Here is a 27,936-nt window from a genome sequence, read left to right as displayed (position 1 = left end):
GGAAAGCTCAAATTAAGATATATTACTGGGGACTAAACCAAGGAACTCAGTTATTTAAAATGTATTTTAAGAAAGCAAGTAAATATGTTGATATATAGTCCAAAAATTAGAAGGGCAAGAGAGATTCTTCAAAGATCTTTATTTTTATTTCAGACATAGATTTACAACTTTGGTTATCTAGTTTCCCATCCTCAGATGGATCTGAAGGGAGGAAGGAAAGGTTGACAGCCGTACTTAGAACATTTAAAAAAAAAAAAAAAAAAAGGAAAGGTCTGAGCCAACCAGACAAAGATTGAAGAAAACAAAATTCCTTCAGAGGAACAAAAAAAATTAGAATCAAGTCCTGAAATTCAGGAGCTAATCAAACCTCTTGGGGCGCCTGGGTGGCTCAGTGGGTTAAACCCTCTGTCTTCAGCTCAGGTCAAGATCCCAGGGTCCTGGGACTGAGCCCCGCCTCCGGCTCTCTGCTCAGCAGGGAGCCTGCTTCCCCCCAACCCTCTCTGCCTACCTCTCTGCCTACCTGTGATCTCTGTGTCTCAAATAAATAAATAAAATCTTTAAAAACAAACAAACAAAAAAAAACCTCTTGAAAAGAGAGCACTAAAATTCTTAGTAAATAAATTTTTACCTAAGAATAACGATAAGCTTACAGATAAAAGCTGAAAATGATCAGGATTTTGAATTATAGATGACATAGATTAAACATCTCAAAACCTCCAGACTTACTGCAACTCTACTGAGTGATCAAATAATAAGGGAAAGTCCTGTGTATGTGGTCAGTGGAGTGGAAGATGAATTAGAGACTCTTCCATAATTTTAGGTAATGTTCCTCTACTCCTTTCTACTGTGTGGCCTATGAAGAACTCCTTGCTAGTTTCCTTATTAAATGAGTTCATTAAATAGTGAGAAACGGTCTTTGATAGAGCAAGTCAGAAAACCTGAAAGTCAAATGGACTTCCTAAAAAATGAACACTGTGCCATTCTGGTACTCTTTTGAGACTCTGTTCAACCTTCTCTGGATCAGAATTATCCAAATGTCTGAAGAAAATGGACACAATTCAGTTATAAATCACTAAATTGTTCAAAAGGGAAAAAAGGATATTTGTATTTCGATATCAGATGCTGACTCCACTCCTTAAAGAGAATTCTCCAAATCCTTTCTCCCTTTTCCTTCTCCACTAAGTAGAAATACAATTCATTTTGATAAACTCATACAAAATGTCTCCTGCTTTCTACCCAGCACTATTTTCTCTTTGTGAATGCTGGCAGGTATTAGGATCAGAGGTATCTCAGATTCCAGACAGTAAAAAAAGTATATTAATGCTGGGATGCTGCCCGCTATAAGCTTTTCCTCATGTGCTGCAGGCAAGAGTGGAGCTGATGAAGCCCTTCCTACTCCAGAGCATGCCTCCACGCGGAGGCTACAGAAAGAAATGAGTTTCTCCATACACTTTCCAATTTGATCAAGAGGCCAGATGATAAGCAAAGCAAATAATACTGATGAGCTGTGTGGCATTTGCACATCATGCTGGACCAACGTGTAGAAACCAAACATTTACCATAGGGATGGGAAGAAATTAGTCACAATATCCACAAAGATGACTACTTGTGGCTCAATACTGTGGAGCAGTGATGCCTTATTTTTCTACAGAAGTTCTCAATTCCTTGGTTCTTTCAGTGTTGCAATAAATGTAAAGAGAAGATAAGGCACACCTGGTGTAAGAAGATACCATCAAAATCCCCGGTATCATGGCATGCACTAACCATCCAGATAAATATAGAGTACTAGACTGTTGTAATTTTTCTTTAAATATGTTTTTATCATTTATTTAAAAGAGTAAAAAACACACAAATCCAAAGTAGGCATTATCATTAACTAAAAAAGAAAAGTTACGTATAAATTATCATTTATCTTAAATTTTCAATTTCTTTCTCTCTCCTGAATTATTCCCCTTAGTCCATGAACATTCCTAAATTTTTTTCTATCTTAAAAAAAAGTACTCCTAAATAGTAGTAAAAATTTTGAGGCAGTAACACCTATTCTTTTTCTTCTGTTTCACTACCAAGTTTTTTCAAGAATAATTTATACTTACTGGCACCATGTCCTACTTTTCTTTAGTCAACACTTACTGAGCATCTAATACAGTGAAAGTCAACCCCAGTGGCACATTCATATCATCTAGGAGGCTTTTTCTTCTTTTCTCACAAGGGTACAAAGGCTCCAGGCCTCACCTGTAAGTGAAGCTTGTGTATCCATGTTTGTTTATAGACTATCCAGTTGATTGTAATGTGCAGCTAGAATTGAAAACCACTAGTACAGGGGCCCTGGGAGGCTCAGTTGGCTAAGCGGCTGCCTTCTGCTCAGGTCATGAGTCCAACATTGGGCTCCTTGCTCAGTGGGAAGCCTGTTTCTCCCTCTGTCTGCCTCTCCCCCCTGCTTATGCTTTCTCTCTGTCTCTGACTCTCTCTCTCTGACAAATAATAAAAATCTTAAAAAAAAAAAAAAAGAAAAAAGAAAAAAAAAAGGAAACCACTAGTATAATGTATGCCAGGCACTCTACTGGAATTACAGAAAGGAGTAAAAACACAGGGCCTGCTCCTGAAGAACAAAGAAAGTAAGAAAATCAGGTAAACCAATTAAAATCGGTTATAACAAAGGTATATACAAATTGCTAAGGGAGCACAGATACGCCAGGATACACAGGAATGAAGGAAGTCTTTGGGTCTGGTTATTGAAGATGAGCAGTTTACCACGCAAGACACATTTTTTAGACTTGGGTAATCTGGCTTTTCTTTATCTTCTTCCTGCCCCAAACTCTAGTAAAATTGCCCTCTTAAAGGCCACCACTGGAAGGAAATAATAAAGATTAGAGCAGAAATAAATGGCATGGAAACTAAAAAAAAAAAAATCAATAGAATAGATCAATGAAATCAGTAACTGGTTCTTTGAAAAAATTAGTAAAATTGATAAACCTCTAGCCAGATTTACCAAAAAGAAAAGAGAAAGGACCCAAATAAATAAAATCACAAATTAGAGAGGAGAAATAACAACCAACACCACAGAAATACGAATACTTATAAGAGATTATGAGAAACTATATGCCAACAAATTGGACAACCTAGAAGAAATGAATAAATGAATAAATTCCTACAAACATATAAATTACCAAAACTGAAACAGGAAGATATAGAAAACTTGAACAGACTGATAACCTGCAAAGAAACTGAATCAGTACTCAAAAAACTCCCAAAAAACAAAAGTCCAGGACCATATGGCTTCACAGACAAACTCTACCAAACATCTAAAGAATTAACACCTATTTGTCTCAAACTATTCCACAAAATATGGGCACCTGGGTGGCTCAGTGGGTTAAGCCTCTGCCTTCAGCTCAGGTCATGATCTCAGGGTGCTGGGATGGAGCCCCACATCAGGCTCTCTGCTCAGCAGGGAGTCTGCTCCCTAACCAACACACCCCCACCCACACCGGCCTCTCTGCCTACTTGTGATCTCTGTCTGTTCAATAAATAAATAAAATCTTAAATTAAAAAAAAAAAAACTATTCCATAAAAGAGAAAAGGAAGGAAAACTTCCAAATTCATCCTGAGGCCAGCATTACCCTGATACCAAAACCAAATAAAGAGACCACAAAAACAAAACAACAACAAAACCCCCCAAAGAACAAAACCTACAGGCCAGTATCTCTAATGAACATAGATGCAAAAATCCTCCACAAAATACTAACAAACCAAATCCAGCAATACATTAAAAAAATCATTCACCACAATTAAGTGGGATTTATTCCAATCAGGTGATTTAATATACAAATCAATGTGATACATCACATTAACACAAGGAAGGTAAGGACCAGAAGATCATTTCAATAGATGCAGAAAAAGCAGTTGACAAAATACAACTTCCATTCATAATAAAAACCCTCAACAAAGTAGGTTTAGAGGGAATACACCTCAAAGTTATAAAGACCATATACAAAAAACTCACAGATAGTATCATCCTGAAAGGGGAAAAACTGAGAGCTTCTCTTCGATGGTCATGAACAAGACAGAGATTCCACTCTCATCTTATTCGACATAGTCCTGGAAGTCCTAGCCACAGCTATCAGACAAAACGAAACAAAAAGCATCCAAAAAGGTAAGGAAGAAGTAAAACTTTCACTATTTGCAGATGACATTTACTCTATACAGAAAACCCAAAAGACTCCAGCAAAAACCTGCTAGACCTGATAAGCGAAAATCAAAGTACAGAAATCTGTTGCATTTCTACATACCAATAATGAAGCAACAGACAGAAATCAAGGAATCAATCCTAATTACAACTGCACCAAAAAAATAATAGGATACCTAGGATTAAACTTAACCAAAGAAGTGAAAGACCTGTAACCTGAAAACTATAAAACACTGATGAAAGAGGTGTACCTGGGTGGGTCAGTCAATCAAGCATCAGATTCTTGGTTTTGGCTCAGGTCATGATCCTGATATGGTGAGATCCAGCCCCACATCAGGGTCCTCAATTAGAGCAGAAACTGCTTAAGATTCTTTTCCCTCCCTCTCTCTCCCTCTCTGCTCCTCCCCCTACCTCATGCATGTGCTGTCTCCTTCTCTCTACAATAAATAAATAAATAAAATCAAAAACAACAATGATGAAATTGAAGATGACACAAAGAAACTGAAAACCATTCCATGCTCATGGACTGGAAGAACACAAATACTGTTAAAATTTCTGTACCACCAAAAGTGATCTAAACCTTTAATGCAATCCCTATCAAAATACCAGCATTTTCCACAGAACTAGAACAAAAAAATCCTAAAATTTATGTGGAACCATAAAAGAGCCCTAAGAGTCAAACCAATCTTGAAAAGCAAAGCTAGAGGAATCACAATTCTGAACTTCAAGTTATATTACAAAGCTGCAGTAATCAAAACAGTATAGTCCTGGCACAAAAATACAGACCAATAGGACAGAACAGAAAACCCAGAAATGAACCCACAATTATGGGCAATTAATCTCTGACATAGCAGGAAAGGACATCCAGTGAGAAAAAGTCTCTTCAACAAATGGTGTTGGAAACACTGGACATCCAAAAAAAAAAAGAAGAAACTGGAACACTTTCTTATGTCATACACAAAAATAAACTCAAAATGGATTAAAGACCTAAATGTGAGACCAGAAACCATAAAAATCCTAGAAGAGAACAAAGGCAGCAACTTCTTTTATATTGGCTGTAACAACTTTTTAGGTATGTCTTCTTGGTCATTCCAAAATTTAGGACTTGATAATAGCGCAGCTCTGTTCCCGAGCTCAGCTTCCAGTCCCTCCCAGAGGCGGCACCCTGGGTTAGCTGGGAGGCTGCCCTGCTCCAAGGCATTTTCTTAAATCAGGATCCAAACACACTGCCCATGGTTAATATGTCTCTTGAGTTTCTTTTAATGTATTATAGTTTCCCTCCATTTTGTTTAAATGACATTATTATGTTGAAGAAACTGGGTCATTTGTCCTCTACGTACTGTTTAGCATTTGTTTTCACTTAATAAATGGTTATATTCCTTCCTTTTTAAAAAAAAAAAAAAAAAAAGGTATGTCTCCTGAGGCTAGGGAAACAAAAGCAAAAATAAACTATTGGGACATCAACATAAAAAGCTTCTGCAGAGCAAAGAAAACAATCAGTAAAACTAAAAGGCAACCTACAAAATGGGAGAAGATATTTGCAAATGACATATCTGATAAAGGGCTAGTATCCAAAATATATAAACTTACAAAACTCAACACTCATAAAATGAATAATCCAAAAAAATGGGCAGAAGACATGAACAGATCTTTTCCCAAAGAAAACATATAGATGGCCAGTAGACACATGAAAAGATGCTCAATATCACTCATCATTAGGGAAATGCAAATCAGAACTACAATGAGATATCACCTCACACCTGTCAGAATGGTTAAAATCAACAACACAGGGAACAACAGGTGTTGGCAAGGATATGGAAAGGGGAACCCTCCTGCATTGTTGGTGGGAATGCAAACTGGTGCAGCTATTGTAGAAAATAATATGAAGGTTCCTCAAAAATTTAAAAACAGCACTGCCCTTTGAACCAGCAGTTGTATACTGGGTATTTACCCAAAGAATATCAGAACACTAATTCAAAGGGATACATGCACCCCTATATTTACATCAGCATTATCTACAACAGCCAAATTATGAAAACAGCCCAAGTGCCCAAGAGGTTGACAAATGGATAAAAAAGATGTATACGTATAAATGGAATATTACTCAGCCATAAAAAGAATGAAATCTTGCCACCTGCAATAACATGGATGGAGCCACAAAGTATTATGCTAAGCAAAATGTCAGTCAGAGAAAGTCAAATACCATATGGCTTAACTCATATGTGGAATTTAAGCAACAAAACAAATGAGCAAAAGGAAACAAAAAGAGAGAGAGAGGGGCAAATCAAGAAACAGACTATTAACTATAGAGAACGAACGGATGGTTATCAGAAGGGAGGTCGGTGAAGAGAAGGGTTAAATAAGTGATGGGGATTAGGAGTGCACTTGTGATGAGCACTGGGTGGTGTAGTATGAAATAACTAATATTACACTGTATGCTAACAACTGGAATTTAAATAAAAACTTAAAAAAAAAAAGAGGCCATCAGTGATCTCCCATCCACCACTTAGTCGGCCTTATCTGCAGTAGTTTTCCCACCTATAAAATGGATAATAACAAAATTACTCTGACAACTGAGAGATTAATTAATATAGTATACATAGTGGCATATAGCAGATAAAATTTGTTTTATATCCCTGTACCTTAAGTGCAAACTATATTCCTTTTAATCTCTGTAATACTGGTACTGCTCCTTCTGGAACTCCTCAAGTTCTGTAAATGAGCACATACTCTGTGCTACATATATACTTCTACTTCAACAATCATCCTGCACCTTTTCCTCTCCTCCTTTTATTTTCTAAATAATAGTATATCCAACAGTATATACTCTCTGACCTCTTCTCTATGCTATGTCCAAGCTTCTCCTAAACATCTTATCCTATCTTGTGGCTTTAACCCACAAGAGAGGATTCCCAAATCTATATAAAACGTCTAGGCCTGACCATTCTTTCCAGGCTCCATTTCTACTCCCTATCTTCTAGGCAAGTTCAAAGAGATATTTGGTGGGCATCTCAGACTCAGTATAACTCAAATCAAACTCAACATTATTCCTCCCAGCTGTCCATCTTCTTCCTGAATCCCCTAGCCGTTAGTGGTGGTACCACTTCTCAGTTACCCAAATTTTAACATTCAGAGTTACCCTGATTCTCCCATTTCCCCTACATTCATTCACCAAGTTCTCTGTTGATTCCAACTCCGAAATCTGTTAGCAATCATATTTTTCTTCATGTTTTGTGAAACTACTTTAAGCCAGATCTTAACACTTAACCCAGGTTCCCATTGTTCTTACTAGCTCCAATCTGTCTAGACCCATGGTTCTCAACCAGGGACAATTCTGTCCTACAGGAAAACATTCTGATTATCATTATGGGGGGAAAAGGATGCTACTGGTACCATGTGGGCCAAGGATGCTATTAAACATCCCACAATGCACAAGACAGCCCTCACAATGTTATCTGACCTCAGATGTCAATAATGTTGAGGTTAAGAAACCCTGTACTAATTTAGCAGCACAGTTCATCTTTGCATCTCTTACTTACAAAGTACCTGATATAACTTAGACTTTGTTTTGTTCCCAGTTTCCTATTTTTCTGCCTGTGTTGTGCTCTGGCATGAGCTTGTACCCCAAGTGATGTCTACCATCCTCCTAGGTACAAGTAATTTTTCTGTCTTCTGAATTTCCATGAACTGACTACTTTTTGATGCTGTACCATATATACATATATACACACACAAACACATATAAAATATATCTGTGAATCCATAATCTTACCCTTGTGTCTACCAAACAGGTGATCAAATCACCAACCTTCAGTGAGTTTAAAACCTACCCTATGGTATTATTACTGCTACTCACAAATATTGCAGTTCTCCTTTCCTTCCAAGCCCTCCGAAATTAGGTTTATAGATGAAACTTGCTTCAGCTAACTGAAACCTGGGCAGAATGTAGTGAGCTCCAAATGTATGTGTGTGGGGGGTAGGACAAACTTTAAAAACCAGTGTGTTGGAGTGCCTAGTGGCTCAGTTGGTTAAGTATCTGACTCCTGATTTTGGCTCAGGTCATGATCTCAGAGTTGTGAGATTGAGTCCTGCATAAGATTCTCTCTCCCTCCCCACTCCGTCCACCCCCCCCCAATAATAAATAAAGAAATAAAAATTTACAAAATGAAAATAAAAATCAGTGTGCTTGCTATTCACTACATTTCCTTCCCACTGTTGCCAGGACTTAGGAAGAGAGTTTAAGATTTGTTTTTGTTTTGATAAATATAACGTGCTACATTTTTGTAAACTTAAGGTGTAGAGCATGTTACTTTGATACATTCATATATTGTAATATGACTGCCATTAAAGCAATACTTACCATTACTACTACTTTACATCATTACAGTATATACATTATATTACTGTCTATACTCATTATACTGTACATTACATCTCTATGGCTTATGTACTACTTATTACAAATTTGTACCCTTAAATACCATCAATATAATACCCCCAACTTCAGTTTTTTGGTGGGTTTTTTTGCTCTTTTTTAACAGGTTTGGCTTTTTTAGATTTCACATATAAGTGGTATCATACAGAACTTATCTTTCTCTGACTTACCTACTTAGCACAATGTGTTCAAGGTCCTTCCATGTTGTCATAAGTGGCAAGATATTATCTTTGCTCATGGCGGAATAATATTCCACTGTGTATACATATCAAAAGCCCAAGTTTACACTGAAAACCTCCAACAGCCCAAAACTCTATGAGACTTCACTGAGCAGGGCCTTTCTGGTGCTGACCCACTTTAGACATATTATATAGAATGAGGAAATGTCATACAAAATTCCCCATTATATCCTTGCTTACCTTGATTCACAATCAATGTAAGAGGCATAATTTAATGTACCACTAAAAGAGGGAAATGCTACTGATTAGTATCATAAGCCACTGATTGCACAATGCAGCCTAATTCCAGAGATCTTAAAATATGGAAAACTATGGGTACTGAAGTAAATGAAGTATGATATATTTGGTAAAAATATAAATGGAGAGGTAGTTTTTGAAAATTATTTCCATTCCTTATCTATACCAGCATAGTAAACTAAAATGTGTAAGGAAAGTTCTATCATTAGGTTAACATTGAAACATGTAAGTGTCGTAAGAGAAAGAATGAAAAGATTGTACATCCAACCTTCAAAACAAAATTTGTGAAATAATCCTTTTCTGACAACTATAGATGGTTCTATGGAACCACTAGTTTTTTCTGAAATGCAATAAACTTCTGCAGTAAGTTACTGCTTCAGGCAATCAGGCCTTTAGGTCAGAGCACAGAACCATATGTCAAATTTTCCCATCATGCTTTTCAACTTTAAAAACTACTTTGTATTCTGCTCTAAGTGTTTTTATATTCCATGTTTTTACACTAAAATGCAATATTCTATGTATCTAACTATCCTTATTTTATGCAGAAATGGCTCCCAAAAGCACTGAACAAGTACTACTAATTTGCTTTACTGTGCAGTCTGAAAAACTCCACTAATGGTACAGCAACTATCAAGCTTCTGCTTGCTGTAGGAATTTTTACACCTTACTGGTGCAATGACAATTCATTCATCTACTGAATGAAGCTAGGAATGAATATTTTCTATATTAACAGCTTACTGGTTTAGTTTACTTTTTGGTTAATAAGAACACAATAAATTTTACAGTAATTATGATGGCAACTTATACTACTTTCAAACATGAACAAAATTTCTGAAACCAAATTATGATTGTATAGTGAGGGAGAACTATATAAACTACTTATGAAGAATATTTAGCATGTGTAAATGATTTGAACCATAGCCAGTATCACCACCTGTTACCTTAAAGAGCACCAAAAATTTCATTCAATTATCTAAATCTTTAAAATCTAAAGCTTTATTTAGAAATGAAAATTTAGGTACACTAAATTTTCCCTCAAAATCTTTACTTCATATTCTACTTTTTAATTTTTTTAATTATTATATTTTTTAAAAATATTTTATTTATTTATTTGACAGAGAGAGAAAGAGCACAAGTAGGCAGAGTGGCAGGCAGACCCTCTGCCAAGCAGGGAGTCTGATGTGGGGCTCAATCCCAGGACCCTGGGATCATGACCCGAGCCGAAGGCAGCGGCTTAACCGACTGAGCCACCCAGGCAGCCCCCTACTACTTTTTTTAAAAACAATTTATTTATTTATTTTTTTAATTAATGAGAGAGAGAGAAAGAAGGCATAAGCAGGAGGGGGAGAGGGAGAGAGAGAATCCCAAAAAGACCCCTCACAGAGTTGACAGAGTGCTTGATCTCAGGACCCTGAGATCATGACCTGAGTGGAAAGAGTCAGATGCTTAACCAACTGTGCCACCCAGGCACCCCATATGCTACTTCTACTTTTCATAAAACTATTTTTAATTTCGTGAATTCATGATTCCTTTGTTCATTCACTCATTGAACCCTTTTATCACCACGTGCAGCATAATGACAGATGCTAAAGATACTTCTGCATGTAGGAATTCCAGAAGAATGAGAGAAAAAAAGACAGTTAAGCAGATAACTATTATGCAAAACTGTATTCAATACTAATGAGATGTTGGGGTGCCTAGGTGGCTCAGTCGGTTAAGTGGCTGCCTTCAAGTCAGGTCATGATCCCAGGGTTCTGGGATCAAGCCCTATGTTGGGCTCTCTGCTCAGAAGGGAGCCTGGTTCTCCCCCTCCCTCTGCCTGCTGCTCTGCCTGCTTGTGCTCTCTGTCAAATAAATAAAGAGAATCTTTAAAAAAAAAAAACAAAAAACTAATGGTATGTTATAGCCAGTCATGTGATCTGACATAAATCCTGAGGGATGAGTATGATTTTCATCAAAGAGGATAGACCAAGAAACAGTTCCAATACTCCAAGTGGATAAGAAGTCATCAGCAGAAAAAAATAGAACTTACTGTGTGTTTACTACATGGTGGATACCATTTACACGTATCCCCACATTTCAGAGGAAAATGAGGCTGAGAGGTTACATACTTTACCCAAGGCGCTAGACATGGACTAGTATGTAGGTCTCTTTCAATTCACAGCGCGATTAAATAACAGTGTATGTACTGGAGTCAGAACTATTTAGGTAAGAATGGAATACAAAGCCATGAATATCATTTTCAAGAGTTGGACTTCCTTGTAAAGGCAATGGAGTATCCAGCAACTAAAAAAGTTTGGGAGTACAAATACAACGTATTAAAACATGGCTTAGATACAGGAAACTGGAGGAATTAGTCTAGGAAGTATATAATAAAAACCTAGCAGTGGCAAATACAACAAGGGAAAGACCAGCTGCAAGACAGTCTTCTGACCCTACTTTTCCTCCCTTTCCTTAACCGAGTAGTCACAGAAAAGGTGCAATCAATTCACATTCTGTTCATACAATAATTTTGTTACTGAACAACAGTAGTTAATAACATAAATAACAACAATTAATTTAATAGTCTGGTCAACTGAGAGGCAATAAACTAAAAACTGATATAAATGGAATACTTTTTCGGGACACCTGGGTGGCTCAGTTGGTTAAGCCGCTGCCTTCGGCTCAGGTCGTGATCCCAGGGTCCTGGGATCGAGTCCCGCATTGGGCTCCTTGCTTGGCAGGGAGCCTGCTTCTCTCACTGCCTCTGCCTGCCTCTCTGCCTGCTTGTGTGTACTCTCTCTCTCTCTCTCTCTCTGGCAAATAAATAAAATCTTAAAAAAAAAAAAAAGGAATACCTTTTCAAGCAAAAAATAAATTACTTGCATAAGACAAATTTTGATGATAGGAGTGAGAAGAAAATTCAGAAACAGACTGTAAGGTACAGAACTCAAGGAGAGAAAGGTTAAAATAAAGCTGAAGTTAAAAATTTGGATGACCAGAATAATGGAAAAAGATAAAGAGAAAAATGAGCAGAAAGATTTCTGATCCACTCTGCATAGGAGAAAAGGGGAGAGGAGTTTATGAATTTACTTTTAGGAAGGTTCCATCTGAACATATCTCATTAACCGTCTCCTGTAAAAAGAACCACCCAATAAAAATGTGTGACTAGTGATCAGAAGAGAAGTCAGGGCTGAGCTATGGACATGAGACACATTCACAAAGATATAAAAGATGAAGCTATGAAAATGGATCACTCTTATCACTAGGGAAAGGTAGGAGGGGTTATAAGGAAAAAACACCAAAAAGATCCTTCCCAACCAATAACTAAATGTCTTCCTTCTGGAGCTTTGGAGTGACTACCCTCTGTAAGGAGGGGTGTGAAATGGAATCATGCTTCTGTTTTTAGCCTTATTCCACAATTTCAAATTCACAAAATTGCTTTACTGTACAATGCAGCTGACCCCAGGAATGGAAAACATAAACTGTTTTTGGCCTAGAGTTTCTAAACTATGTAAAAAGATCTGTGGGACATGCTACAACAAATGAGTAACTTCAAAGCACTTCACTGTGCTTCTTCAGATATTATTATTTTCTGTTAACCTAGTGGCCAAAGATGAAAATGTTATTAAATTTCATAGTGGCATCCTCACAAAGCATTTGCACATGATTTTGAAAAGCAAAGATGTTATGCTAGATTAATTTCTAAAAAGCTTCCTACCTTAGAGAATATATGAAAGTATGCCAGTAGCACAAAATTTTTAAATGTGTTTAATAATAAACTTTGTTCCAAAATTATCAAACACATATTAAATTTAGAACCCAACACTATTTAATGTTAGGTAGCTACAATTTTTATTAAAACAAAAAGAACTATTGTTTCTCCTTTTTCGATGTAAGCTATCAACAAATTAAAATCAAAGCTAAACCCAGAAAAGAATCCTATTATCAATTCTTAAGGGTTAGAGCACCAACTTTGGATTCTGACAAACAGGATTAAATACCACCTCTACCACTTCCTAGCTAGGTGTCCTTAAGTGAATCATTTAAAGCTTCTGTAACCTTATTTTACTTCTCTGTGAAACTGTAATAATAAAACCTACCTCAAACTTAGAACTTATTTTCAAATGTATCATCTGAGCCACCCAGATACAAAGTATGGGTACTATGTAAGTTACAGCTTCCCTTCTTCAGATCCTCAATCAATAATGGGAATTCCGATAGCTTACAAGTATTAAAAGCTTATTCTGAAAATTACAAACAAGGTGGCAGAAAAGTAACATGGTTTAAATATTAGATTAGGGGTGCCTGGGTGGCTCAGTGGGTTAAAGCCTCTGCCTTCAGTTCAAGTCATGATACCAGGGTCCTGGGATAGAGCTCTGCATCTGGCTCTCTGCTCAGTGGGGAGCCTGCTTCCCTTCCTTTCTCTCTGCCTGCCTCTCTGCCTACTTGTGATCTCTGTCAAACAAATAAATAAAATCTTTAATAAATAAATAAATAAATAAATAAATATTAGATTAAAAATGCCACCTTTTAAAATTCTATTTGATTCTATACCCAACCTACTCCCAAAAGATTAAAAGAACATTTAGATAACTAAAGTGGAAAGAGTGTTAGAATTTCACTTCACCAGTTACTTGAACTCAGCCCAGAAATTTGGTCAGTCTTATTCTTAAGTTACTAAATATGGCAATGAAATATATATGAAAATATCTACAAAATAGTCTTATAAAACTCAAAATAAAAACAGAAACACCAAATTCCTTCAAATTTGAATTCATCCATTTACCATTAAACCACTGTGTACCAAGTTTGGAGAATAAGATGCCCTCCCCGTCCCCCATTACAGAGTTTAGTACCCTGAGAATGCCAGATAATGAGGAACCCTGTCATCTCATCCTGGAAAAAATGTGCTATTTTAGGCCTTTACAACATGGGGCAGGACTATATTAACTCCCATACAGAGTACTCTCTCCTCAGCCAGCTAATCACTATTTTAGTAGTAGAATAAAAACATGACAATCCCTTTAAAAACTTTTTAGCACTAATTTTAAACGTGTGTGCACGCAACTGTGTACATTTTCGATTATCAACTCGTGGTTATTTACCAATACAACTCATGTGAATGCTACACAGCAACTTTTGTATATACAGGGATCTCCTACCAGGTCTGTGAATTATGGAGAATCTTGTAGGTCTCCCCATCTTGTTCTTTTATTATCACTTTCACCAAAGACCACAGAGGGGGAAAAAAAATGGATTTCCAAAACTGAAGAGGAGGCAGACTTCGGCATATTCACATTGGGAAGGCTATAAAACATTATATTTCGGTGCAAGTTTATATCACAGGATATAAAAACACTTGGAGCAGAAAGTTTCAATTGAAAATACCCCCAGGCTTACATTAGGATTTCTTAAACACCATCAAGGTGTGTTTCATACATGGCTGTACTGCTTTGGAACTTAAAAAAAAAAAAAATGAACACTGTGAAATTAAGAGTGGACATTTCAAAAACTGTAACCATCTTATTCACAGATTGTATGTCAGTCACTTCTGAGTTTGTGAAACGTCAAGGCCTTCCCGGAAAATACTTAAAATTAGTAGGGTCCCCCTCCCCCCCTGGGAATGGGCCCTCAAAGAAGCCAAGGGAAAAGGAATATAAGAGAATTAGTTCTATGATCAGATTTCTCATTTTAAATGCCTGAGAATTTAAGTCGTTCATCTGGTTTCGATGCTGTCATAGCACCTAAGATACAGCAAAAGGAGTCGCACAATCTCCCCTCTTCAGAAGTCCTAGCAGGACGGTGGAGCGCCACCAAATCGGCCCCCAGAGGGGCTAGTGCCAACCACGGCCGAAAACAACTATGGGGAGGGGGTCTTTTTGTGAGCAACTCCGCTGCCTCCCAGGAACACGGGAGCTGCAAAGCCTACAGCTAAAGCCGAAAAAAGAAACGGGGAGGGGGGGTGAGAAAGAGAGGGGGAGGGAGGGAGAGAGACTTCCACCGGGTAAGGAAAAAATCGTAGACAACCAGAAAAGGAAGCATTTTGTTTCTGGGAGGGGGAGTAAAAGGGAGAAGTGAAGGTCTGCTTCCTAAGCGGTTTTTTCCCCCTTACCCCTCACCCGGGCTATGGTCTCCGGCCAGGCCCTCGGGCTCACCACCGCCTTTGGGTCGCTCCCAGGCCGGGACCGGGACCTCTCTGCAGTCCCCAGACCCGGCGCAGGGCCCCACGGCCCAGGCGGAACGAGAGGGTCCCCAGCGGACACCGCCCTCCGCGCCCCCCGCCCCCGCCCGCCGCGCCAGGCGCCGCCGCCCGGCTCCCACTTCCTATTTTCAGAGCACACACCCTACATGGAGCCGAGCGAAGCGAGCAGGCCTGACAGAGACCTGCCCCCGCGCGGGGCCTCGGGTGACTGACAGGGGCAGGCACTAGGGCGCAGCGACGAGAAGAGGAGGAAGGGCAGCCGAGGGCACAGACCAATGCCCTTTCCGGGCGTCCAGACTCCGGGCTGATACGCCGGGGCTCTACTGGCTCCCCGACGACGGACTCCGCCGCCTCCGCCACTCTTACCTTCTCCTCATCAGACAACTGCTCGTCCAGATCCGCCATTTTCCTTCTGGCGACAAACCGCGACGGCGGCGGCGGCAGCGGCCACCTGACTTCCCCCTTTCCGTGCGGTCCTCCGCGCCGCGCGCCCCCGCCAAGGGAGGGGCCCTCAGCCCAGGCCGCCGCGCACGCGCCCGGGGAGCCCCGCCTCCCTCTAGCCGGCCGGTGGGGTCGACACGCGGCTGTGCGCGTGCGCGGGAGGCTGGACGGTCTGGGAGGTGGCGGGGGAAGAGTGGCCTACCGCCGTCTGCTGCAGGCTTGTCAGCATCCTGAGTATAGGATTCCTTCTCCACGAGTGACCATATGGACCCAGTCTGGGACAAGTACATTCTGAGCCCTTGATTATGTTCCCATCAAGCCCTCAACTCTGCCAGCTAAAATGTGAAAAAGTGTACGAATAGAAGCTTTTTAAACAATCTGTTTTTTAAAATTACTGGAAAAATATTCAGTTTTTATTAAAATATGTACACACAACCCAACCCATAATTGGAAGATTGCTCTTGGTATATTTGTGTATTCATTTAAGAAATATTTATTGGTCCTTTATTGTGTGTCAGGTACTATGTTAGTCCCTGGGAATATACAACGATAAGTAAAAACAAGAGAAACCTCTGTTCTCAAGAGGCTCACTGTTCCCTAAACAAACATTGAGCAGTTGGGGAAGGCACTGTACTATTGCAGGGGAATCCAAAGTTATGTTAGACATAGATTCTGCTTTTCTGAATTTAATTGCTAGATTAAATACAGAGAGCCCAATAAAATTTGAATTTCAGACAAACAATGGATATATATTTCACGTATAAGCATGTCCCATGAAGCATTTGAGATATACTAAGAAAAAGTGTTCATTGTTTTCAAATTGTATTGGAATCCATTACTTTTATTTGCAAACTCTGGGAAGCTTACTTGTGACACTTTAAGTTGAGCAAGTGAGTGAAGATATAGTAAAAGCTGTATATATGAAGTGTCTAGGAATTTTGTTAAAATGCAGTTACTGGGGCACCTGGGTGGCTCAGTGGGTTAAAGCCTCTGCCTTCGGCTCAGGTCATGATCTCAGGGTTTTGGGATCGAGCCCCCGCATCGGGCTCTCTGCTCAGCAGAGAGCCTGCTTCCTCCTCCCTCTCTCTGCCTGCCTCTCTGCCTACTTGTAATCTCTGCCTGTCAAACAAAATAAATAAAATCTTTAAAAAATAAAAAGAAAAGAAAAGAAAAGAAAATGCAGTTACTGATTCAGTAGGTCTGCAACGGGGCTGGAGAATCTGCATTTCCAAGAAGCTCCCAGGTAATGCCAATGCTATAGATTTGGAGATCACACATTTTAGCATGGCCTTAGAATTTATTAGATAGGACTTAAGACTTTAATCATTGTGTTGCACACCTAAAACTAAATCAATGTTATATATCAACTGTATCTCAGTTTTGAAAAAATATCTTTTAAAACTTCATTCAGGGGGCACCTGGGTGGCTCAGTGGGTTCGGCCTCTGCCTTCAGCTCAGGTCATGATCTCAGGGTCCTGGGATCGAGCCCCACATCGGGCTTTCTGCTCAGCAGGGAGCCTGCTCCCCCCCCCGCCTGCCTCTCTGCCTACTTGTGATCTCTGTCTGCCAAATAAATAAATAAAATCTTAAAAAAAAACCTTCAGTAGAAAATGAGAAACTGTTGACAACGTTTGAACAGTGACATGACATCAGAAACATGTCTAGCAAGATGAATCTGACAGCTGCAGGTAAATGACACATATGAAAACACCTTCCCCAGTTCAAGTTCCTCTCTCTATATAAAATACTGTTACTAAGTAATTTACTGAGTGTTCATACTATACAAATTCCTGTTTCTTGCAGATGGAAAGCAAACAGAAACCATGCTATTAAAAAGCTTATAGTCCATTCTGAGATAGAACAGGAAGGGGATGCTTGCTGACACAATTCCGGAAAAAGCGGGTGTTCTGTTAAGCATAAATGGTGCCGAGAAGATAGGATAGAGAATAAGCCACACAGTTTGGCCAGGGAACTCGCCAGATGTAAATAAATAATATGTTCACTCTTTTATAGTTTACAGGTTATTGCTTCATTGATTTCTCAGTGCAGCCTCGTGAAGTAAGGTACTTATCAGCATTATTTTACCCAGTTCACAGGAGAACAGAGGCATTTGTTCAAGTTTGCAATCAAGTGACTAAACTGATAGTAGAACCCAGGCATCTTACTCTGTATCCTACGTTCTTTCCACTTTGAGATGTTTCTTTCTTCTTCTCTAAGGTCCACCAAATAAAACTTAATGAAGGTGATTACGCTCCCATCCTACCAATTTTAGTCACCATGACTTGCTGCATCAGCTCTACTTCTAGTTGGTTTTTTTTCCCTTCTTCTGTTTTTTGGGTTTCTGTTTACGTAGCAACACCTAAGGTTAATGTGTACACAGTGGGTTCTCAGTAGATGGTGTTGCTTGGCTAAGAGGCTGCTCTCTTCCTCTAGAAACCTCACCCAAATTTGGTAATGCTTTGCAATAATTTGAGTCACACTGTCTTTATAACCTTGGTGACACTTTATATGTGGTTCCTCATAGTGACACAACCAGCAGTTATGTATAATTTCTGATAATCCTTTCAAAAATCTCCAAGTACCATCCACTTGATACAGTTAAAAGATTACAGAATTCATGTACCCTAGGAATTCTGGGAAGATTTTAAGCTGTCACACAAAATAAGTATAGATATGGAATAACCATTACATGACTGCCAGTAGAAATATACTAGTATTCTTTTTTTTTTTTTTTTAGAGATTTTACTTATTTGACAGAAAGAGAGAGTGAGCATGAGCAGAGGGAAGGGCAAAGATAGAGGGAGAAGCAGGCTCCCCACTGAGCAGGGAGCTGGATGTAGGGCTCCATCCCAGGATCCTGGGATCATGACCTGAGCCAAAGGCAGACATTTAACAGACTGAGCCACCTAGGTGCCCCCAAATATACTAGTATTCTTGATAATCAGTTATTTTATGATGAAGAGAAAAGAAACAAAATATTCTTTCCCCACATAATTCTACCTACTGAAAATTTCTATCCTTTTCTCATTTAATTTCTAAACTCACCTATCTTCTACTTATTAGTGGTAATCTTTGCCTTCCAAATTAACTGAAGCAGAACCTGAGTTTTTAAAAAATTCTTCCTTTTGTAGTGTTTGTTGTTAAATTGCTTGTATGCGTCTTAATCTGTTTTCCTGTGGATGTGCTCTATGTCCTGAACTAATTTTAAGTTTATCAAGGTCAGAAATTACCAAATTTCATAGAATCAAAATCTTAGAATACATCTAGTGCAAGCCTCTCATCTTACAGGTAAGTTGAGCCTTAGGTAAATTAAATGACTTGATAAAAATTGTACATCTAGCTGATACCATTTTAGAACCCAAGTGTCCTGATAGACTCATGTACCTTTCTTAATACTAATATATACTTAATATGTACTATGTACATATGGATATACACATTATACTTACATATATACTCATGTATAAGATATATATAAATATAGCTTGATCATGTAATGTGTAATAAGATGATAAATATTACAGACTGAGCACTAAATGGCTACACAGGATATCGACGTCTATAACACCACATTATTTAATCTCTGTACTGGAAAACTGATATCTGTAGTTTAAAAGTGTGGCTTACCTCACTTCTGAGAGAAAAACTACCAGTGTTAGACAGCTAATATTTGGCTGTTTGTTACTCTCTCATGATCAATGAACACAACTGGTCTCAGATAATATTCTTTATGGCAGTAGAAAACTGTCAAAAATCATACTTAAAAGCAATTGTCTTTCTAAATCAAGTAATTGCCTAAACTATTGATCACTTGTAGTTGAGTGTGTCCTACCTATAGTCCACTCCCTCAGCCATATTTGAGAAGGCTCCCACAAGTGGCACCCTTGCAGAAGACTGACATGGATCATTCTAGAGATATCAAGGAATTATTGAAGAAACTCATTTTTAAACTCTTCTTCTCTCCTGAATACACCATTCTTCATAATTTGGTTCCTCCCAACTTCGACATACCCACCTTTGCCACTGCCCCCAGTGCATATGTCATTGAAACACAAAGTTATTCATTTAGGAATCATACTCTCTCACGCCTTTATTAAAGCAATTTCTAGAATGTTCTTTGCCCTGATCCTTTAAAATTCAATTCAGTTATCCCTTTTTCTTTTGAAGCTCACATTGAATCCTCTAAAGCCAGTAATTTCTTATTCTAGAGTCTCACGGAAAACTTTCCGTGAATTTTGTCATGTATCTAGTGGTTAGGTGTACAGATTTTATAATCAGTAAGTCCTAGGTTCTGATCTTGTTTCCAGCTTAATTAACAGGGCAACTTACTCTGGAAACTTTGGTTTCTTCATCTATGCATTGAAAATAACAATGGTCCTCCTTTATAGCTATGTTGTGAGGATTTAATGAGAGCATGCAGCCAAAGCAGTCAGCACAAGGCACAGGCATTATTAGCAAAGTTCTCCATAAACATTAGCTGTAATCACCATATTATAATACCAATCTCTCCTTGAGGACATAGCCCACTTCTTAATAGCTATCTGACAAATACAGAGTCTAGCATATAAGTGCTTAAAAAAAAAATCTTTGTTGGAATGCATATTGATTGAAATACTCTTTCATTTCATATCCTTATATGGGAGCTGAAAAATTGAGCTAGCCAACCTCATGGGGTTTAGAGATTCCCTTAAAATGTGGCCCTGAGGGGTGCCTGGGTGGCTCAGTGGGTTAAAGCCTCTGCCTTTGGCTCAGGTCATGATCCTGGGGTCCTGGGATCGAGCCCCACATTGGGCTCTCTGCTCAGCAGGGAGCCTGCTTCCCTTCCTGTCTCTGCCTACCTCTCTGCCTACTTGTGATCTCTCTCTGTCAAATAATAAAAAAAATCTTAAAAAAAAAAATGTGGCCCTGAGACTCCAGAACAGGAAAGAAAAGGTTTTCTCCAGCAATCCTCAAATCATACAAATACTTCTGCCTTTTACCACTACATATTCAACCACCAGTGAAATATCTAATTAATTTCCTGCTCCTTAATTTCTCAGTCACTGTAAGTTCAAGGCTTCAGGATCTTCATGCAATGTCTCAAATGAGGTACAGGGCATGGGGAATGCCCAAGGTGATCCTGTAGGGTGAGGCAAAGAAATACTACAGCTTATATTTATTTCCATTTACTTATTGGAATTATTACTACAAAATATGTCAGAAACCTTTTTTTTTTTAAGCCCAAACAAGCAAACAAACACAGTCTATCTCTTCCAGATGCCATTCCTGTTCCTTCTTCCCATGGGTAACCACTAACCTGGATCTGATGTCATCAGTCCATATACGTCAGATCTTTTTCAATAAAGCCTGTTTCTTTTTCATCTTTTTTGTCCACTTAATCTGATACCAAATTCAGTAAGCATTTCTGGAATGAACTAATGAGCTTGATTTCTTTGCATAGTCTTAAAAACAACATAGAGAATATTAGACTAATTTAATGCTTTAAAAAAATCTCCCTGTGGGGCGCCTGGCTGGCTCAGTCAGAAGAGCATATGACTCTTGATCTTGGGATCGTGAGTTCGATCATGTTGGGTGTAGGGAGTACTAAAAAAATAAATAAATAAACTTTAAAAAAGTAAAAAAAAAATTTTTTTTAATCTCCCTATATGGCAAACATAAATGGTGGGGCAGGAGTGAAAATTTAAGTCAGACTCAACATGGAAAGGTAAAGCAACAGAATGAATAGATTTGTTGGTAGTAAGTGAAAGACAGACCTAATATCTTTTATTTTTTTTTTAGTTTTATTTATTTATTTTGAGACAGAGAGCTAGTGTAAACGTGTGCAGGGAGGGGGTGGGGCAGGGGCAAAGGGAGAGAGAACCTCACTACTCTGAGAACTGCGCCAACAACAAGAGTCAGACGCTTAACCTACTGAGCCACCCAGGCATCCCTAGTGTTTTTTATTTTTTTATCCTTAATGCCTAACAATGCTTTTAACTCTTATTTGGACTCAATAATAGCAGAATAGCAGTATAACAGAAAGATAAGTTTGTCATTAGTGTCTTCCCAGGCCATACCAACCTGCAATAAAATTGTTTTTCTACCTCAAGTGAATCCAAAGAATTGCAGGAGTACCTGCTCGAATTTCCTCATCTTGGTTCTTTGGGAGGCCACAGTGACCCGCGGACATTTAGAGGTACTTACACTGCCATCTTCCTCTGCCTTCTCACATTGGCCTTTATCACCTCTGCAGCTCCCTATGTCATCAGAGCCCTCCCAATGTAGCTCTGCCATCTTTCCTCCCCATTTGGGGCTGCCCTCATGGGCTATATGGCTTAGGGTTTGTGTCACCTCATCTTCTTCTGGCGACTTTAACTGCACCCATTGCAGGCAGGTGCTGGATGACCCCTAGCCACAGTCCCAGGCTGTGTGGGTGGGAGGCATTCACTTTTCTTCAGTTTTCTCCCATGAGCCTCTTCTGATGGATAGAGCTGTAGCAGACACTGTATGTGTTCTGAGCAGATCCCCTTGGCATCACTTTGACTATCTCTGTGCTTCAGTGCCTTTTGCTCATGCTTCATAGAACATGCAATTATTCCTTGGAAGACTGCTTCTTTGTTGCTGGGGCTTTCTTGCCAGCAAACACAGACTAGGGAGCTGGGAGTTTAGGTCCAGTGGAGCAGCTCTAACCCCATGGCTGTCAAATGATGAGCATAAAAACCCAGTTCCCTAGCCTCAGATCAGAACAACTCTGAGGTGTAATTTATATTCCAGATTTCCCCAGAGGGAGAAAGCCAATATCAACTTGACTTTTCCCTTTTCCTAGGAGTGACTGAGGTATTATGAAAAGTTATCAGATTAGAAACATGAGAACAGCAATAGAATAGAAAGTAGGTTTTGTACATGAAAGCATTTGGGGCTCCAGATTGGAGGTGGGAGGCCAGTTATCAAACATGGAGCACCTCATCAGAGTTAGAATAGCCTTGAGGATAAGCCCCCAAATATATTTTTTAAAGATTTTATTTTATTTGACAGACAAAGATTAGAAGTAGGCAGAGAGGCAGGCAGAGAGAGGGGGGGAAGCAGGCTCCCTGCTGAGCAGAGAGCCTGCTGCAGGGCTCAATTCCGGGACCATGGGATCATGACCCGAGCCGAAGGCAGAGGCTGAACCCACTGAGCCACCCAGGTGCCCCTAAGCCCCCAAATATTGATTTGGTTGGACTTTAATCTACTCTTGCCTCAGTCAGATTAGCCCTGGAAATAGAGTAGGACTAATTTTGTAGGTGATTTGAAATGTGGAGAGAAATAGAGCAAAGCCAGAACTCACCGGAATTGGGTTTGACACTGTGCAAAGCAGAGAGGTGGAGGAGAGAGAATGTTAAACCACAGGACATGATCTATGTCCTAAAGTAACTTATATTCTGGTTGTAAAAGGCTAGAATTCAAGATATATAAAAAGATAAGCCTCCAAGGCAATATGTGATAAGTACAAAATAAATGGCACAAATGAGAAATGTTTTCTTTATATGTAGGAGATTGAATGTAAAAAATATTTAAACAGTGGATGGAAGGAGGAAATACAGGCTTTTAAATTCTACTCTTATGTATTTCTTCATCTGCTACACTGCCTATTTCATGACTGAAGTATGAATTTAAGGCGTATTGCAATGTTAAACTATTCATATTTACTTTCAACCTGAATCTTAACACTTCCAGAGAAAAATCCAGATTCCAAAGATAAGGGTATATGTGGTTGCCTCTATGAGTCTATCTGCTTCTTAGATGAGTTGGCTCATTTTAGAAAATAGTTTCATGATTTCACAATATTTGACATAGTAAACCAAAGTAAGAGATTGATATATAGTAGAACATATTAGCATAGACATTTTGGGTGGTATTGAAGAAAGGAATGTCTGCATCTTGGGAAAGTAATTTCCTTTTGTAAGAAAGCATCATATTTTCAGTCTGACATTTCTGTATTTCAGCTTATGGGGGAAATAGCTGTATGATTTCTGCCAATTAGTGAAATCATCCTGGGCCTTAATTTCATCATCCATTAACAGGGAGACAAAAGTAATGCATCATTGTGTTTTGTGAGGATCAAGTAATATATAAATGTTGCATACTTTATAAATACATGAAGCATTACTGTTTATAATTCACGGTCAAATGGAAATTCAGTTCTATTCATGCATCTTCCTTGTGGAAACCATAAAGGATATATAAAATATCTACACCAATGTTTACCTTTTCATTTAAATGAAACATTAAAAAGATAATTCTTGGGGTGCCTAAGTGGCTCAGTCATTGGGCGTCTGCCTTTGGCTTGGGTGGTGATCCCAGGGTCCTGGCATCAAGCCCCGCATTGGGCTCCCTGCTTGGTGGAAAGCCTGCTTCTCCCTCTCTCACTCCCCCTGCTTGTGTTCCCTCTCTTGCTGTGTCTCTGTAAAAAAAAAAAAAAAAGAAAAGAAAAAAAGATAATTCTCCCTGTCTGTTTTGATATTGTCCTATCTCGTAATTGTCACGGATAAGAAGGCCTTAATGGAATACAGGAAAGAGTATTGTTTTAAAATATGCAGATTTCAACTCTGTCTTTTTTCACTTATAAAGTCCATTGAGGGTGAAACAGATGAAAGGGATTAAGAATACACTTATCATGATGAGCACTGAGTAAGGTATAGAGTTGTTGAATCACTGTATTGTACACCTGAAACTAATATAACATTGTATAAAAAGTCTAATGGTCCTAGATAAGTCTCTTAACATGTTCACCCAATTCAAATTTAACATGTTCACCTGATTCAAAGACTTACTGTGATATTTGCATGAAATAATGTATGAAAGGGGCTTTGTAAAAAGTGCTGGATGAATGTAAAGAATTATCATTAAAGTACATTTTGCCTTGTGACACCAGTAACCTGTCATTCATCTTTCTTCCGGTTGTGTCTGTAGTGTATTCGAGTATAATAATGCATGAACAGTTCTTCAAAACTTTCGCTGTGCTTTATTATGTATCAGCACTCAATTAGTTGGAGATGTAGCAATGAACAAAGCAGACATGGTCCCTGCCTCATTAATTATTTGGAGGAGAAACAGATAGTAAACAAATAATCATTCAAACAACTATGTAATTACAATTGGGTTAAGTGCAATGAAGATAACATACAGACTGGAGTGTGAAAGTTGGGAGATAATTCTCATTGAGTCTTTCATGTTTCTGCACTTCTTGCAAGCAGACTGACTTCCCTTTGTTCTGGATTATCTTTCTAAAGGGAGTATTTATAGCAAACAACCTTGGAAGATAATGTCTTCCTCCAGATCAAAGCATAGGCATGTTACTTCCCACTCTAAAAGATTTAGGTTCCTGAAGCTCAAGGTTCTTCTTCGGTAATGCACCCTATTGCACTAGTAAGCTTCCATCTGGATCCATTTCTGTTGCCAGATGAGACTTGGGCATAAGAGAAACGAATGCAAATATGCTGATGTTCTTGGTGCTTGATGTGCCATGAGTAATAAAGCCCTTTGCCTCTGAGCAAGAGATCTTGTGTTTTCTGCCAGCATCTATGAAGCTGTAGCAGGCTAACTTGTTAGCTTGAAAGCAGAGCAGAATCACAGACCCATTATAAAAAAGGATTGACATTTAAGCCTCTGTGTCTAACCTCCCTCCAGTTCGTTTTTAAAATAAATTTTATTTTACTATTAAATGCTTCAAATATGCACACAAGAATATAGATTAGTATAATAAACATCTGCATATTCACAGCCCAGCTTTTTCAAATGCTAACTAGCATTGTTTCATATTTGCTTTAGCTCTGATACTTATGAATAAAGCATTACTTACACAGTTGAGGTTCCCTGTGTCTTTCTCCCTCACCTCATTCCCCTCTACCCCTCCCTCCCTAAGGTAAACACTACCACCAGTTCAGTGTGGATCATTCTGTGCTGTGTATTTCCCCCACATAATATTTAATTATTTTAACAAGTTTATATGTAAATGGATGCACAAGGTGATTAAGAACTTTGATGTTCAAGCACATATTTCACTGTGTAAGGACAGGACAATATTGCCAGTGATAAATGAAGGCTTCTGGGAGAAGATCAACTGAACTGTCTTGGGATTATAATCTGGCTTCAGCATTTCTGTGAGTTTATAAGTGCTTTGTCAGGGGAAGTCAGGGGGCAAGGCCATGAGGAAGTCCCAGAAAACACTGGGCCACCATAATTGGCACTAGAACGTGGATCAGGTTTGAGACATCTGAAGAATAAATAAGGGCAGGGGGGCTTCTTGGTGTGTTGGTCCTGAGCTTACAATGGCTGACCTCCTGCTCTCAGGTACAGGTTGGAGCAGCGTACTTCTGTGGGATGCGGTGGATGTCCTCAGATTGTCCCACAGATGGTCTTTGGCCTGGGCATGCAGGAGACAGCAGGAACTTCTTCTGCACACAGACAAAGCAAACCAAATACAGACACAGACCTGATCCAGACTTACTTTGGCATTCAGCTCTCAGATTACAATAGGCATTTTCATCCTGAAGGCCCTTAGTTTGTCCTATTTCTTAAGGCACACAGTTCTCCAATCCGGCATGTCCCTCTCTTTGTCAAGTGCATAGGTATCATTTTGCTGTCTTCTTTTCTCATTACTCTGTGTTGAATCTGTTTGAGATCTATTTTGTGTCAGGTCTCCTATTTTCTGTATCCAGTGACTTCCCCTTTTTGATTTACTCTTGTATTTATAGAACATACGGTCCAGAGGTTTCCTGAGGAAAGGTTTTTAAGAGGTAAATTTTTGCAACTGTACAAATCTGAAAACGTTTTTGACTCTCAATTCTTGATTGATAGTTTGGATGTGTATAGAATTCTAGACTGGAATTCATTTTCACTTAGAATTTTTAAGAAATTGGGTGCCTGGGTGGCTCAGTGGGTTAAGCCTCTGCCTTCAGCTCAGGTCATGATCTCAGGGTCCTGGGATCGAGTCCCCCATCCGGCTGTCTGCTCGGCAGGGAGCCTGCTTCCCTTCCTCTCTCTCTGCCTGCCTCTCTGCCTACTTGTGATCTCTGTCTGTCAAATAAATAAATAAAATCTTTAAAAAAAAAAAAAGAATTTTTAAGAAATTGTTCCCTTGTCTCTAGATGTGTGTGTGTGTGAGACCTTCTCTTTGTCCTCAGTGTTCCAAAATGACACAATAAAGTGATGTTTATGGGTCTGTTTTTATCCAGATTAGTGGGCCTGTGGTTCTTCCAATCTGGAAAATGATGTCTTTCACTTCCGAGAAACTATTTAAATTATTTCATTGATGACTTCGATTTTATTTTTCTACTTTCCTTGTACTTCCTTTCTGCAACTCCAGTTATCTGTACAATCTACCTCCTAGATGGGTCCTCTACTTTTGAAAATCTTTGCTTTCCTAGATTTATATATCTTTTCACTTTTGTCTGGTATTTCAAATAACGGCCCTGACTTACCTGATAACTGAGTTTTCATTTTATTTGTTATCTGCTCATGTTTATGAGTGTTTGGCTAACTAGTCGAGTTGTACGTCAGAAATCTCTGACCAGGTCATTTTATGATTCTCACCTTGTTTTGGTCGGAATCCCCAGAGCAGACTCTTCTAATCTCCTGTTAGAAGAGGCAAGGCCTAGCTAATAATGTTTGAGAAGCCAAGTGGAAGAAGGCTGGATGTCTCAGCATTCACCACGTAGATGTTCCTTTAATTCCTATTTTTGGCATGATATTGTCAGCCTTAACTATGCTTGGTGTATCCATTCTAGAATCCCTTTATGTTATCCATTCCAGTCATCTGCTACCGTGGGGACAGCTCAGCAGCACAAAGCAGGGAGGGGCATCTAAGGACAGACCTGCCACTCAAACAACTTTCATCTGGTCCCTGTGATTTGGGGCCTCTGTACACCCCATTTCCAAAGGTATTTGGTGCTATCAAGTCACAGGCTCTTGAGTATTCTGCGAGTACAAATGAGGTTGATTCTCAGGTCTTGCCACCACCAGTTTAGCTTCTTGAGGTTCCCAGGACTGCTGCAATCCTCCATCTTCTTTCTACCCTCAAAATTTCTGTCACTGTTGTATCCTTTCCTTTCCCCCCACATTATCATGTGTTTATTTTTTTTTAAAAATCCCTTTTGTTGGGATTTTGTGAGGAAAGAAAAATATATATATATTCACTTTACCAGCTTTGCCTAGAACTTCCAGTCCATTTACTAACATACTGTTGCTGGGAGGAGCA

The 27,936-nt window shown here is 39.0% G+C and overlaps 1 protein-coding gene across 4 annotated transcripts in view; it reads right to left on the bottom strand.

Annotated features, from left to right (window-relative positions):
* CAPZA2 (capping actin protein of muscle Z-line subunit alpha 2) overlaps positions 1–15,860 on the bottom strand; it is a 60,136-nt gene extending 44,276 nt beyond the window's left edge. Inside the window, exon 1 of one of the 4 annotated variants that reach the window (XM_080818440.1) lies at positions 15,645–15,860. In XM_080818440.1, coding sequence (XP_080674566.1) covers positions 15,645–15,683 — 39 coding nt within the window. In that variant the 5' untranslated portion in view covers positions 15,684–15,860. The remainder of the gene's footprint in view (positions 1–15,644) is intronic. The other 3 variants (XM_080818442.1, XM_080818443.1, XM_080818441.1) reach the window with 3 other exon arrangements.
* Between the last annotated feature and the right edge of the window lie 12,076 nt (positions 15,861–27,936).

The sequence above is a fragment of the Martes martes genome (assembly GCF_963455335.1).
Source record: "Martes martes genome assembly, chromosome: 11".
NCBI lineage: Eukaryota > Metazoa > Chordata > Mammalia > Carnivora > Mustelidae > Martes > Martes martes.
The sequence above is the reverse complement of the archived record's forward strand: the minus strand, read 5'-3'. Positions and strand labels throughout refer to the sequence as shown.